At 42.1% G+C, this 15212-nt stretch overlaps 1 protein-coding gene across 1 annotated transcript in view; it reads left to right on the plus strand.

The window, feature by feature from the left end:
* LNX1 (ligand of numb-protein X 1) overlaps positions 1-15212 on the plus strand; it is a 301385-nt gene that overhangs the window by 17647 nt on the left and 268526 nt on the right. The window contains exon 2 of the mRNA XM_073608441.1: positions 11111-11561. Within this exon, the coding sequence (XP_073464542.1) occupies positions 11167-11561 (395 nt within the window). The 5' untranslated portion in view covers positions 11111-11166. The remainder of the gene's footprint in view (positions 1-11110; positions 11562-15212) is intronic.

Below are 15212 nucleotides of genomic sequence, written 5' to 3' on the forward strand. Positions count from 1 at the left end.
GCCATGTCGCATGCCTTATGTTTGATAACAAACAGAAACTTACGACACAGCATTGTGAAGATTTACTCTGCTATGTCCTGCAACAAATGACACCATGAAACTACACAATCAATGCACATCTTTTGCAGAAGAAAAATACAAGGTGCAGGTAGAAAGGTTTATAATGCGCTTAAAGTAGAACTAAAGGCAACACTTTTTTAATTTTGTAAGACGGAGGTTATAACCACTGTTTTTTGCCATCTCTGTGCAGTGGCGGCCTGTCTATACGGGGCACAGGGGCGCCACCCCCCTAATCTATGCGTCTGCCCCCCTAAGCTACATGCGGAGGGGAGCCGGACACATGGATTCCAATGGGGTTTTTTTGTTTTGTTTTTTTTTTTTTTAGAAGCACGTGATTAGAGACAGAGGCTCTACTAGGTTTCAAAAAGGGTGGGCTCGGGAGCAGAGTTGTGTGACAATAGCAAATTAATATTCGCTATTGTCTTCCAGATTCTCCTCTCGGCCAATCAGGAAACAGGTCCTGAGAGAGTCACACGATTGGCCGAGAAGAGAAGCATTCCTCTGCGTTCGCCACTGAGGAGGAGGAGGGAGGAGATGGCGGGTGGACTGTTTGCCCCCCCCCCCCCCCAAATATGAACCACCAGCCACCACTGTCTGTGTCTCATAGCCTGTCTCCTGTCTCATAGCCAAAGCAGGTAGTGTGGGAAAATCCCTGGTTGTTACCAGGGTTTACTAAAAGCTAGCATTCCCATTGGAAGATTTCCTTTTATTTCCCTATTCTGGTGACAACTCAAAGTTTTGGACTTTCTTTTACATTTAGGCTGGGTTCACATTATTGCAAATTGGATGCAGACTTCACCGCATCCAATTCGCATGACTGGTGAGTGTGACCGGCTCTCAATGGAGCCAGTTCACACATCTCCGGGGTCGCCATGGAGCACATTGTGCGTCTTTGGCTCTGTTTCAGGTCCGAATTCAGGCAAAAATTCAGGACTGATACGTCGGTGAAACGGAGAACAGGGACGCACCGGACCCCTGCTGTGAGCCATATCCGATTTCAGTGTGAACCCAGCCTTACTCTTGGTGATGATGGTAATCAGGACAAATAAGGAGGGTAAATCTCCCTAACCAGGGACATAGAAAGCAATAAAAACCTGACAGGCTTGCCTTTAGTTATACTTTAATGGTACATTTCTCTTAATTGCTCTCTTTTGATCTGTTTAATATAACAAAGCACTTTCAATTGTAAATCTGTTTAGTAGATATACAAAATACCTGTTGATTCTACTAGGGATCTTGTGAGCTGATAACGTTCTGTGCTTGCTGCCATTTTTTTCTGTTAAAGTGATTGTAAAGTCTCGTTTTTTTTTTTTTTTTTCCTATAAAAACACCAAACATGTTATACTTACCTGCTCTATTGCAGTCGATTTGCACAGAGCAGCCCCGATCCTCCTCTTCTCGGGTCCCTCTTTGGTGCTCCTGCCCCCCCCTCCTGTTGAGTTGCCCCTTGCTATGGGGGCACTCGAGCCTAGCCGCAGCTCTGTGTGTCCATTCAGACACAGAACTGCAGTTTGGCCCCACCTCCTCTCTCTCCTGATTGGCTAACTGACTTTGAAAGCAGTGAGAGACAATGGTGCCGCTGCTGTGTCTCAGCCAATCAGGAGGGAGAGTCCCGGATGGTAGAGACACTCGTGGACATCGCTGGACAAAGAGGGCGGCTGCTGCACACAGAATGCTTTGTTATCTTAATTCTTGTCAGCACATTTTTATGCAGCAAAACATGATTGGCTCTTAGTACTGACCCTCCCACTTCCATTCTGAGGTCTACTTTACAAAGAATAACAAGAGGTTGATATAAAGAAAGATTCAGGTACTTACACTAACTGCATTTCTTTTCAATGAATACATAACTGTATTAAATGTTGTTTTTCTGGAGCTCAGCTTTAATGTCTATACAGAAGGAAAGCTTTGTGTTTACTTACTGCATTATGTCTGTGCTATTGTCTGTCAACTAACCATTTTCTGAGAATTCAAGGTTGTTCTGCTTGCTTGATAAGTTTATTGGATGAGTCTACAAGGCAGATGTAAATACAAAGGTCTTTATTTATTAGGATGGTACAAAGAGCGCAGAGGTGCATACAACAAAGCGGCCAAATTGCACCTTAATTAATATGTGTTCACTGAACTGCTAAATGGTTGCTATGGCTTACAGAGCTGTCAGCAATTATACATTTCCAAGGTCACTTTGTCAATACTCTCTTCCTAAAATTGATTTTATTTACATGTAAACAGAAATGCATTATGCATTTTAATTGATACTTCTGAATAAGATATTACCCTTAAACAGACCCTGTTACCAAAATTGTTAAAAAAAAGGCCCCCTGTAAGACAAGTGTTTATACCTAACTCGCTGATTTGGATTGTCACTTTACAGATTAAACCACAGCACACAACTCCAGGCGACCAGAAAATTACTGTCAGATAGCATAGTCAGGTGGGTGGCCTTACCGTTCTCTACTGAAGTTAAGCAATACAGATGATAATAGCTTGGTTACTCTTTTATTATTAAATTTGGGGTGCTGAAAGCAGAGCATTCACCAGTTACTGGCCATGTGTTCTTTAGACTGCTTTTTGTTCTCAGCATATCGCTTTATCACTTATCAAACTGTTTGCTCCTAAACCACCTCACTTTAAGGCTGGACTCACACTATGTGTAGCCGTGGTTCGCAGCAGGGGTCCAGTGTGTCCCTGTTCACCGTTTCAGGGGCGAATCAGGTCTGAATTTTTGAGCTCAGACCTGAAACGGAGCCAAAGACACACAGGACCCTTCTGTTGTGTGCTCCGTGGCTGCCCCGGAGCTGTGTGAACTCCATTGCGAGCCGGTCACACTCTCCTGTCATGCGAATTGGATGCTGGGAAACTGGCATAAGTGTGTATAAGTGTGAACCTAGCCTGACTCACAATCAATGCAACCCCTATCCTCATAGATCGGGGATATGCAATTAGCAGACCTCCAGCTGTTGCAGAACTACAAGTCCCATGAGGCATAGCAAGACTCTGACAGCCACAAGCATGACACCCAGAGGCTGAGGCATGATGGGACTTGTAGTTTTGCAACAGCTGGAGGTCCGCTAATTGCATATCCCTGTCATAGATGAATAAAAGTTAGGTATACACCATTTAGGTGTTTTGTCCCTGATTAAAATGATCCTGCTCCTGGCCAGTTTTACACAGCTGTATCTTCTGTAAACACCTGCTTGTACTTTTTTTTTTCTCAAGTACAATTCACACAATTATCTCTTAATTAAAATGTTTAATTTAAAGCTGGTGTCTCATCTGTGGTCTCTTGATTCTTAGGCCGGGTTCACACTGGTACAACATGACAGTTGTACAACTGTGGATCCAATATTGTCCTGAGACTTGAAGTTTGACATCTGTCCGACTTCAATGAGCGGGGATCAGACTTTGATCCTTACAATGCAGGCACTTTGTGTATGGTATGAATCTTTAGGAGGAACTCACGCCAAATTTAAAAGAAAAAACGGTATGGGTTCCCCCTCCAAGGGCATACCAGGCCCTTTGCTCTGGCATGGACCACCCCAAAGCACCGTATCCCCATGTTGATGAGGACAAGGGCCTCTTCCCGACAATTCTGGACGTTGGTTGTCAGGGTCTCTGGGCAGGGGCTTATCGGAATCTGGAAGCCCCTTTAACAAGGGGGCTCCCAGATCCCGGCCCCTCACCCTATGTGAATGAGTATGGGGTACATTGTACCCCTACCCATTCACCTAAAAAAAAAGTGTCAAAAATAAAACACAGTACACAGGTTTTTAAAGTAATTTATTAAGACAGCTGTGGTGTCTCTTCTGATTTCTTCTCCCCTCTCCGGCTCTCCTCCACTAATGTCTTCTGCCTCTGACGATTCTTCAACCCTCTCCAGTTCTTCTCCACTGATCTCTTCTAGCCTTCTCTGGTTCTTCTCCCTCTGTCTGCTGTCTTCTGCCTCTGCCAGGTCTTCTCTGCTGACTTATTGCTCTGGGGTGGGATGGATGGGTCATATGGAGACCACGACCCTTATGACATCATCACCCAGTGAATGATGGGGCAGAGATGTCATAAGGGGGTGGGGCCTCCACATGGCTTCACCTGGTGACCCCGCCCCATGCCAATATAAGTAGTGGCACACCGCACACCTAGCATTAGAGCGGGAGAGAGCGTTGCATCAATGTCGGAAAATCAGAGGAAGAAGACCCATGAAAAGAGCAAGAAGACCCAGAAAAAGTGCAAGAAGACAACAGAGAAGACTCAGCAGAGGAAGAAGACAGCGGACAGAGGGAGAAGAATCGGAGATGGCTAGAAGACATCAGCAGGGAAGACCCGGAGAGGGGAGAAGAACTGGCAGAGGCAGAAGACGTCAGCGGAGGAGGGAGAAGAGCCGGAGAGGGGAGAAGAAATCAGAAAAGACGCCGGAACTGTCTTAATAAATTACTGTTAAAGGGGGCTTCCAGGTTCCGATAAGCCCCCCGCCCGCAGACCCTGACAACCAACGGCCAGGGTTGTGGGAAGATGCCCTTCTCCTCCTCAACATGGGGACAAGGTGCTTTAGGGTGGGGAGGCAAGGCCCCCCTGCCCCAAAGCACCCATCCGCCCATGTTGAGGGCATACGGCCTGGTACAGTTCAGGAGGGGGGGCACTCGCTTGTCCCCAACCCCTTTCCTGACCTGCTGGGCTGCGTGCTCGAAAAAGGGTCAGGTATGAATTTTCAGCAAGGGGGTTCCCCTTAAAATTCATGCCAGACCGAAGGGCCTGGTATGGTCTTGGAGGGGGAACCCATGCCATTTTTTTCTTTTTTTTTTTTTTACATTTTGCGTGGAGTTCCCCTTCAAGATCATCAAAGCACAAGTCGCATGCCAAAGTTGGATCAGTTAAGACAGCTATCTGACTTTGATCCGACTTCAGTGATATTCAATGGGCTGAAGTAGGAGCCAAGTCAGACAAAAGTAGTGCAGGGAGCATTTTCAAAGTTGGACCGACTTGTGTCGGACCAGTTAAGATGGTTCTCATAGGGAAACATTGATTTTTACACGTCATGCAACATGAGCTCCCAATGTTGGAGCGTTTGTCGTACATGTGTTAACCCGGCCTTAAGGAGACCTTGACAGAAACTGGCACAGTTTTGCATTGGCAAGAACAAGGACAACAAAGCAAACTACTGGTCAATTTCTATCTGCCAGTCAAAGTAAGCCTTTTATCATTTCATGAAAGAACATGTGTTGTTGCTAAAGCTATCTGAAAATGGCAATTTTTTCAAACTGAAATTATTTAGATTGGAGTGCTGCTGCTGTATGTAAGCCAAGCTAGTGTACACTGATGCTGCATATTTTAGTGTAATTTAAAAGATTTTTGTTTTTAATGTTGCCTTCAAAGCCTCACAAGAAGACCTTCTCCATGTTTTATTATTATATTTTAAATGCTTGCAATAATAAATGTCCCCCCTGGCAGTGCCAAGCTTCCCATGCCTTTTTTGTTGTTTCCTTATTAGCCCTAAAAATGGTTAGAATTTAACAAAAAAAAAATCCCCACTATAGACTTCAGTATGGTTCCCCTCTCAATTAGGGTTTACTAAATTTCAAACAATATTCAGCCAATCCTTGTTGAACCCAACATGGGTATATTTGCCCAAAGCTATTAGTAACTATTAGGCCTCATACACACTGCAGCTAAAAACACCCGTTATACAGGCATTTGATTTTTTTCTGCCCCTAAATGCCCCTCTATGTTAGCATAGGCACATATAGGCATTTATAGGCATTTAGAGGTAGGAGCGTTTAGGTGCAGAAATCTGAATGCACCAATATTGCATTCAGGAATGGAGAATTTGGGCACAAAAAACGCCCAACGTGTCTAAACGCACTAATGTACCTATATGCTAGGTGCATCTAGAGCTTGAACATTTAGTAATTTCAATGACCAGAATAAATTCATATTCTGGTCAATTAAAATGAATGAATGCCCACACTCTTGACGCACCTAAACGCCTTTCAAGAACACGGCTGAGTGTGATTTAAGAATCATCAGAATAAATAAAACTGCAGAACATTTGAAGCAGACCTTCCAAGAAAATTAAACATCCTTAACATTAAAAAAAAAAACAGCCTTAACATAAAAATATTGTGACTCGGAACCAATTTTCCAATGTCCTTAGGCTCCATTCACATCTAGGCGTTTTTGGGAGATTTTCTGCTCTAAGCCTCAGCTCTAAAAATGCCCAACCAGACAAATCCCAGTCATTTCAATGGCCCCTGTTCACATCTAAGTGTTCTGTCGACTGTCGCCTTAAGCAAAAGGCCCGTCGCTAAAAAAAGTACATGAGCTTCTTTTTTGGCAGATTACAGGCATTTCTACTGCTTTTCATTGGGGGCTTGTCAACTTCAAAATGCCTGAACAAAAACGCTGCAAAAATGCCAGAAAAAACGCCTGAAAAACAGCAACGCCTAGATGTGAATGGAGTCTTAGAGGGGCTGATGTCACCATGTCTCATTGCCACATGCTGGGAGAGTTGGGTGCTCAAAATTCAACTTTTTTTTGATACAGGTGATGCTAGGCCATTTAAGCAAACCTTAGTATGAAAACATCCTAAGCCAAAGGTCCTAAACAGGGGTGATCATACTCCTTGACATAGAACACAGAACCAAATGATAGCTGTATGGGAATAGAACACTGAATAATTAAAAAACTGAAACCAGGCTTTCTGCATTATTGAACTTGAAATAATACTAAAGAAATTGACTTGAATTGTCAGATAACATGCAAGTAACATTGTCAATAACTATACCCCAGATCCATGATTTGATTGCACAAAAACTGCAAAAAATCTCTGTTCCAAGCTATCTATTTATAAAACAAGGTTACTGACATATGTTAAAGTCATATTTATACCTAATTAGCCCGATAATGATTTTGACAGTCAGGCGAAAGGGATTTATGGACATATTGGCCAATCCATTTGGGGGTCAGTAATCATAAAAAGGTTGAGAGCCCCTGGTCTAGGCATTTGTTCATGTAGTCTCTACTGAAGGGGAAGACCATGTAAACTCAACCACCTAGGTCATGCTAAGTGGAAGAGTGGAAACATGAAGAAGAACAATGATAAGCCCTGCACAGCCTGGTACCTGGGCAATTTTGGAATTTTCTGTTTTTTCCCCCCAAAGCTTTATTTTAAAGATTTATCATTTATAACATGGACTAGTTTGTGTTTTACCATTATTCAAGATAAATAAATAGCAAAATGGTGTACCTCCTTTGCACAGCTATGGGTACTTAGGAAAATGTTATAAATAAATGATTAAAACAAACTATTTTTTATCAGACATACATACTGTAAGCACATGCAATCAGTACTAGCTCTAGTCTGCAACAAGGAGTTAATTGGATGAGGCATTGCCTTTGCTTTTTCTCAGACACATTCCCACACTACTGTACTGGCGAAATCTTTTTTGAGATATGAGATACGTTTGTCTTCCACTCTCTGAAAGTCTCTTGTGTGTCTGGACTGGATGAGAATTGCTTACGCCCAGTATCTTGCCATTCAGCCTAGTACATTAGAAATGTACTAGAAACTCTGCATGACTGTGTTGAAGAAAGGAGGGTAACGGAAGGTTGATGTGTTAGTGTCACATGCTTCTTCAAGTGGCCCATTCACATTGTAACATGGAAGGTAGCATGCATTGTTGGCACCTGAATTGGATTTGCTTTCAGCCTCCTGCAATATCCTGTACAGCAGCACTCAGACTGGAAAAGGGAGGGAACACTAGGGATCAATCATGTGTTCTGTAAATGTGCTGACAAGGAACATGCTTGCAGGAGGTGAAAGCAAAATGACAGAGGGGTCAGCTGCTGCTGCTCAATCATTGTCTAAACACATGGCATGACCTAGCTTTATTGTGTATATATAAACCCCCAAAAATATATAATATATTGCAGCTTACTTGTCCTTAGATGTGGTGGTTGCATTCATTTTTTTTTTTTGGGGGGGCTAAGTGCATTATCTGCAATGCAGGAAAATACATGTTGATCTTGCCATAAATCCAGTGTATTTGTAGCTTACTGTGCACTGAACTGAAATATCAAACAATGTTATCAGCCTTCTCAGCTATCTTCGGTGACATCACAACTCCTCCTTCCTATGTAATGGAGTTGAGAGAGAAGGAGGGATTTGTAGTCCAAATAAAAAGAGAAGCTTAGCATGAAAACTCAGCTCTTCCATAGCTACAGTACTGCAGGGGTTCCTGCGATTATCTGCTGGAGGGAAACGCATTGAAAGACAATCAGAGTCTGCCAGCTCCCGCAGCTAATCACAGCCTCTTGCGTGTAATCTCTCATGCAGAGATCAAAGTGATTGGGCACAGGCAGTCTGCTTCCAGGGCAGATCACTCACATGTAATTGGTGCAGGAGCCAGCAGCCTCCCATTGCTTTCAATTGGCCTGCTTCCTGCAGCTACAGTAATCTCAGGAAACCCTGCTGGGATTCTCTCATCTAATTAACGTGCGGGTACATTCGCAGATGTGAATGCACGTTTAAAGTGGTACAAAGAGAAGATAGTTTCTATACAGTAAAAAAAAAAAACCTTCTGGAAGCAGCACCCCTCCAGCCCCCTCTAAAAATAATTACCTAAGCCCGTTCTCGATCCAGAGCTGTGCATGAGAGTAGAGGCTTTCTTGGCTCTTTCTCCTCATTGGCTCAGGTACAGCAGCAGGAGCCATTGCCCCACCCCCTCCTCACAGTCAGTGAGGAGGGGGCGGGGCTGAGATGCACGCTACGTGTCTTATGAACACACAGAGCCGGCTAGGTAGCAAGCATGCACAAGTGCCCCCATAACAAGTGGCTTGCTGTGGGGGGAGAAGCCAGGAGCACCAACGGGAGACCCGAGAAGAGAAGGATCAGGGCTGCTCTGTACGAATCTATTGCACAGAGCAGGTAAGTATAACAAAGTCAAGTGGCGACCCATCCCAAACATGTCCACAACCCAATTTGAGTCCGAAGCCATAGATTAAAAAACATTGCAGCAGAGAAAAGTCAAGTCACCAGGTTGGCACCACTGTGTGATAGAACTGTGTAAATCTCGGGAATGAATAGGCAGAAATATACTAACTCAACTGGCAGGAAAATGGGGGTCCCATATATACATTAAAGCATTTTAACCTATATTTGTCATTGATAAGAAACAGAACAACCTTACAAAGGGTTCCCTGGTGTCTATTTTGTGAATTTAACCACTATGTACAACTGATGTCCTCATCACATTTACCATTATTAGGAGCCAAATATATAGATTTGTAGAAGTTAAAGTGAATCTAAGGTGTACCTTACTTTTAATCTTCACCCTAAGCTCACATCTTCACCAAAGCTACTCAACCTACAAAACTGAGTTCCTAAAAACGTCAAGCACTGAACAATGATGCTACTCTCTTGATAATTTTCCTTCTTTATAAATTTGGACCTTCTGATTAATCTCCTGACCAAGTGAAATGTATAGGAGGTTTGTATATTGGATGGATTAGCCTGTGTGTTGGAGGACTTAATACTGTATATGTTTCCCAAAGCTTTTTACACCGTGAGCGGTTCCCTGGTCTTTTTAGAATCTTGTATGGTCCAGGAGATGGCTGCTTCAGTTGTGTAGTGATGCTATTTTTTTTTGTACAAAGTCACAAGGTCACCTTTTTTTTTTTTTCTTTTCCATTCATTTTAAAATTCATATATGCACCTGTGCAAATGTTTTAGATCATTGCAATAATAGCATTTTTAATCTTTTGTCATTTATATTCAGGCACAGAAATTAATGGATTTTGGGGAGCAGATGGTAGTGGAATTTTAAATGCAAATAAATGATGAAATATGTTGCTCTAGCATCCTGTACATGCAAGATGTCAGAACTTTTGGACATACTTGGCTGTCATATCATTCTACTGCTGCTGGAAAATATGATCTGTTACTCAGGAGAGAAATATTGATTATATCATTGAAGGAATGATGATGATAGTCGAGAAATATGCCAGGATATTTTAATTCCCATGTAATGTTACAGGCTCCTGTCAATAATAACAGTAACCTTTACACTTTCGCCCACTGAGTCTACATCAGATGCTCTCTGTCTTTTAGGAAATTCTTCCCTGGTATTAGGAGTTGGACATCTGCTTCTAAAGATTTTTATGTTCTTTATTTCTTATCTGTATAATGAAGCACTTGGTTTAGATGTTGTTTCCTCTTTAGCAAAGATCCCTCTGGTGATTATTACTCTCTTTCTGTTTGCTGAAATGGGAGCAATCCATTATTCTAACTCTCTCTATGACATACAGGGTGAATTCTATACTGAATAAAATGTACGTCTCTAGCCTTTGTAGCTTCTGTACTGATATATACTGTATTGTAACTCCTAAGTGATGTGTTGCAGTAGGATAAAGTGTAAGAACGTCAACATAAAAATACAGCGTGGATATACTGTATGGGCAGCTGTCGTCTTTCATTAAATTTTCTGAAATGACATATAATTAAGCTTTGAAATGCTGTACATTGCAACAAACAACATTCCCCAGCAGTGGCTATACTGAATGGTATATTGTGATAGCAAATGAAATATACAATGCCAATAGCCTAAGGTTGCTGCTGTGGTTCTGGATGTCATGGACTAGTAATATAACACTCTGTACAAACCACAAACCTGAAATAAGTCATGAAACAATATTGTACAGTTTTGAAGATCTGTGAATGCCCAGTTATCCCGCCGTGTGTGAGTGTGTGCATTTGTGTGTGTGTATACAGTATATATGTCTACCATTAAGGTTTGATTTTTTTAGCCAGTAGCTTATATAGCTCCATTCTAAGAGTGGGAATAGGGAATGAGCATGTATATCTGTGATAGGCAAATGGGAAAAAAGATTGCTTTAGACTTTTAATTACCACCCATTGTCTCTGGGCAACCTTAGGACCACAGCATTTTTTAACACACTGCATTCCACCTGCAAGTGAATTTTTAGTTTGGGTATAATATTCTGTTTCTCTTGTCTTCTTTCTCTTGTTTTATAAAAAATCGATCTTCTATTCTTATTGCAGTGGTATCTTTGCCAGTAGTCCTTTTGGAATATAAAACCTTCAGTTGGACATCAGTTATGGAATTCTGTGACAGAATTGAAGTATTGGATAATGCCCTTCCTCAGTCACTATGTACTGGATGTGGACAGCAACACTCCACAGAGGAAAACCATTTTTACACGTACACCGAAGAAGTGGATGATGATCTAACTTGCCACATTTGTCTTCACGCACTGGTACAACCTCTGGACACCCCATGTGGTCACACATTCTGCACCCTCTGCCTCACAAACTTCCTTATACATGAGAACTTCTGTCCTATGGATAGGAAACACGTCATGCTACAGTCCTGTAAAAAGTCCACTGTGCTAGTAAGGAACTTGCTGGATAAACTTTTGGTTGTTTGCCCCTTAAAGGAATATTGTAATGATGTACTTCAAAGATGTGACCTTGAGGATCACTTCCAGAACAGGTAAGTTGTATCCCACTGGCAAGTGATCATTGTATTCTAAAAGTTTGTATGGAATTGAACAGGATGTTAACAAGTTTGATAAATTAATTTGTTGCCACCCTAGTGACCCTTAAACACATATGTCCTATACACACGATAGGATTTTCCGACAACAAATGTTTGATGGGGGCTTGTTGTCGGAAATTCCGACCATGTGTAGGCTCCATCAATTTCCGTCGGAATTTACGACAAACAAAATTTGAGATCTGGATCTCAAATTTTCCGACAACAAAATCCGTTGTCGGAAATTCTGATCGTGTGTACACAATTCTGACGCACAAAATTCCACGCATGCCCGGAATTAAGCAGAAGAGCCGCACTGGCTATTGAACTTCATTTTTCTCGGCTCATTGTACGTGTTGTATGTCACCTCGTTCTTGACGTTCGGAATTTCCGACAACATTTGTGTGACCGTGTGTATGCAAGACAAGTTTGAGCCAACCTCTGTCTGAAATAAATCCAGGATTTTGTTGTCGGAAAATCCTATTGTGTGTACAGGGCATTAGAGTACAAACATTTCAATTCACTGTTCCGTGTCCTATATAAAACGCACTTAAAGGAACAAATGTCTCATAGCACATTTTCCCCTTGTGTGTTGGTATTAGGGTTGCCACCTTTTCTTCAAGTCAAACCCGAACACCTGAACCCCGATTTATCTTAGCGTGCTCACTCAGGCAGGAGAGAGGAGCTCACTCTTTGGCAGTCAGCATCTCTCATCCAGATGTAGCAAAGGCTGCTGGACTTCAGATTTCCGGCCCCCACTTTCCTTTTCTGAGGCACAGAACCGGGGCTTGGAGTGTGGGCAGACACAGAGGGGTAGGGGCAGGAGGAAGAGGAGCAGATCAAGCCCTCCCTCCTCTCCTGTCTGTGAGGGGGAATTGTTAGCGCTGGCTTTGGGCAGTGTGATAGAGAGTGTAACAGACACTCTCAGCTTACACAATTGCAGCCAGCAACCCTGCTGGGAAGCCACAGTCTGGTCTGAATAATGTGTCCGGGGTTTCAGGCGGTCTGAAACCCGGACACATGATTCCAAACCCGAACTGTCCAGGTGAATCCCGGACAGGTGGCAACCCTAGTTGGTATGTGGAATGCTTGTTTTAGCAAAAGGTGAGGGTTAGCATCCACTTCTTGGACTAAAATGCTGGCCTAGGAATAGTGCCATCATGTAAATCCTGGTGTCTGTGCAGAAGCTGTTATGCTTTTGTTTGTGTGTATTCAAGGTGTCTCTCAGAGATCAGCCTCCCACTGCTGCCTCAATGTACAGTCTGGATGAGTGATCCCCAGAAGAAGAAAGTTTGACACAATGCTTCCTCCTGTCTGCAGCAAAGTGATGACATTATTGTTTGGTAGTTTTCTCTGTGACCTTCTTGGGCAGCTTTGAGAGGTTGTGCCTTGGTGCAGTCATTTGACCGGGGTTCAGGAACTGCTTGTTAAAGATAAATTGTGGCATTTGTTATATGATTGGTTGCTGTATATTGTGACAAGTTAGTAATGTATTCATGCAGTTGTGTAAATTTACTCATAGGCTTTTACGTGTGTTGGGAGATATTGACATCTGCTCTGTTTCTCTAGATCTGGAGTCTCCAAACTATGGTCCACAGGCCACATCTGGTCTGCTACAAGATTTTATCTGGCCAACAGCTAGGATCAGTGGCATATACTCAATGTGTACAGATTGGGGGGTGAAGGTCAGCAGACACTGTCTGTGGTCTCTGCTTCTGATGTAAGGGGTACCCTTATATAAGGGGGTACTGGTGGGGTCCTTGATGTAAGGGGGGAATGAAGGGGACCCTAATGTAAGGAAAGACTCTTATGGTGACCCGGATGCAAGGAGGACTCTGATGGGGACCCTTATGTAAGGAGGATTTTGATGTAAGTGGGTGACTCTGATAGGAACCCTAATGTAAGGGAGGACTCTGATGGGGACCTTGATGTAAGGGGGCCCTAATGTAAGGGAGAACTTTGATGGGGACCCTGATTTAAAAATGGACTCTGATTTAAGGGGGACCCTGATTAAATGGGGACTCTAATGGGGTCTATAATGTAAGGGAGGCTCTGATCACGATCTGACCCTTGTACTAAAAAGTTTGGGGACCCCTGATCTAAATGAATACAGGTATTTGTTAACATGGATAAAAATGCCCTAAGCAGCCAATTAAATTGTGTACTTTATTTTCTCAGTGCAAATAGGAACTAAAACATTAGATTGGTTACAGTGAGAATCTTTTTTGTTCTTTTTCACCATATTTCGGAAATTAGCTACAGGGTATCATGTATCACAAAAGTGAATTTCTAGAAAAAGCTTCTAAATACTGTTAACAAAAAGATTTGAAATAATTGTTTCCTGGAGCTCAGCATGTACTTTCCTGTGTAAAACACACACGCATGTCGGAAGTAGGATCACTTTTTTGTGAGCGATTTCATAATATTACCTTTTATCTTATTTATGGTTGTAATTATCTCTCATATAAGCAGACTCATGGGAAATGTAAAATAAGCTGCTTCCTTACAGTCAGTTTATTTGTGTTTATTGCATGTTCATTACCGACAGGATGAGAGCCTGCCAAACAGATAATGCAGCAGTGTGTATACTTGTAGTAAGGATTAGTTGTGAAGAGAAAGAATAGTGCTCACTAAATCCTTGTACCACAGAGGGATCTATGTGTGGTTTGCATGTGGTTACATTAGCGTGCTATGCAACACCTGCTTTTTGTTGGGTACAGATTCTACAATGCTGCATCTATTTTACTTCAAAATTACTTAAAATGGAGAAAAACTTTTTTCAGCAGTAATGCTCAATAGGAATTACAATGGGATCCCATTTGATGTACCTGATGGTTTCTGTGTTTTTTTTTTTTTTTGGATAAATGTACTGTATATCTATCTGCACAATGCCTGCATATTACTCGTTTCTCTCATTATAACTTTATATCTGTCATACAAGTGGGGGATTCTGGTATGGGCATAACTATAAAAGAACCCACATTGCAAAACCATTATATGGCCCACTCTGCAAATTGTGCATTCATTGTAGCAAGACATTCTAGTACCAAATTGTATTGTAGCAATTGAGCAAACTGTTGGCACTATAAAAATTCTGTATTATAATAGCAATAATAGTACAAAGATTTGTAAATATTTATATTATCCTTGATTATTTGACAAATACTATTGCTCCCTGGATTATTTGTCTGAGCCCTCTGTTCTGGTGGGCCCCATAGCCATTACATGACCTGCCATGGCTGCAGAACACCCTTTTTGCCCGCAGAGCCAGTTAGGCTCAAATCTCTTTATGCCCTATTCTCAAACCCTTATAAGAAAATACATTTCCATATAAAATTTAACTTAATCTATCTCCATGTTCTTTTGCTGAGTAGAAAACTGGGATTGTTTTTTTAAGGTGGGATGTTTACATACAGGGCTTGACTTACTAAACTATGAAGTTCACTTCAGGAAGCATGTTCAGGAAAATGTAAAACATTAAGATTCCTCAGCATATGACTGGATTTTTAAGTGAATTAATCCTTATTTCACAGTGGGGTTGATTTACTAAAGCGGTGGTAAATGTTCAGTTAGCTTACTGAAGCTTTGTTCACATGACTACTCAGTCAT

Source organism: Aquarana catesbeiana, linkage group LG01 (genome assembly GCF_042186555.1).
Source record: "Aquarana catesbeiana isolate 2022-GZ linkage group LG01, ASM4218655v1, whole genome shotgun sequence".
NCBI classification, from domain to species: domain Eukaryota; kingdom Metazoa; phylum Chordata; class Amphibia; order Anura; family Ranidae; genus Aquarana; species Aquarana catesbeiana.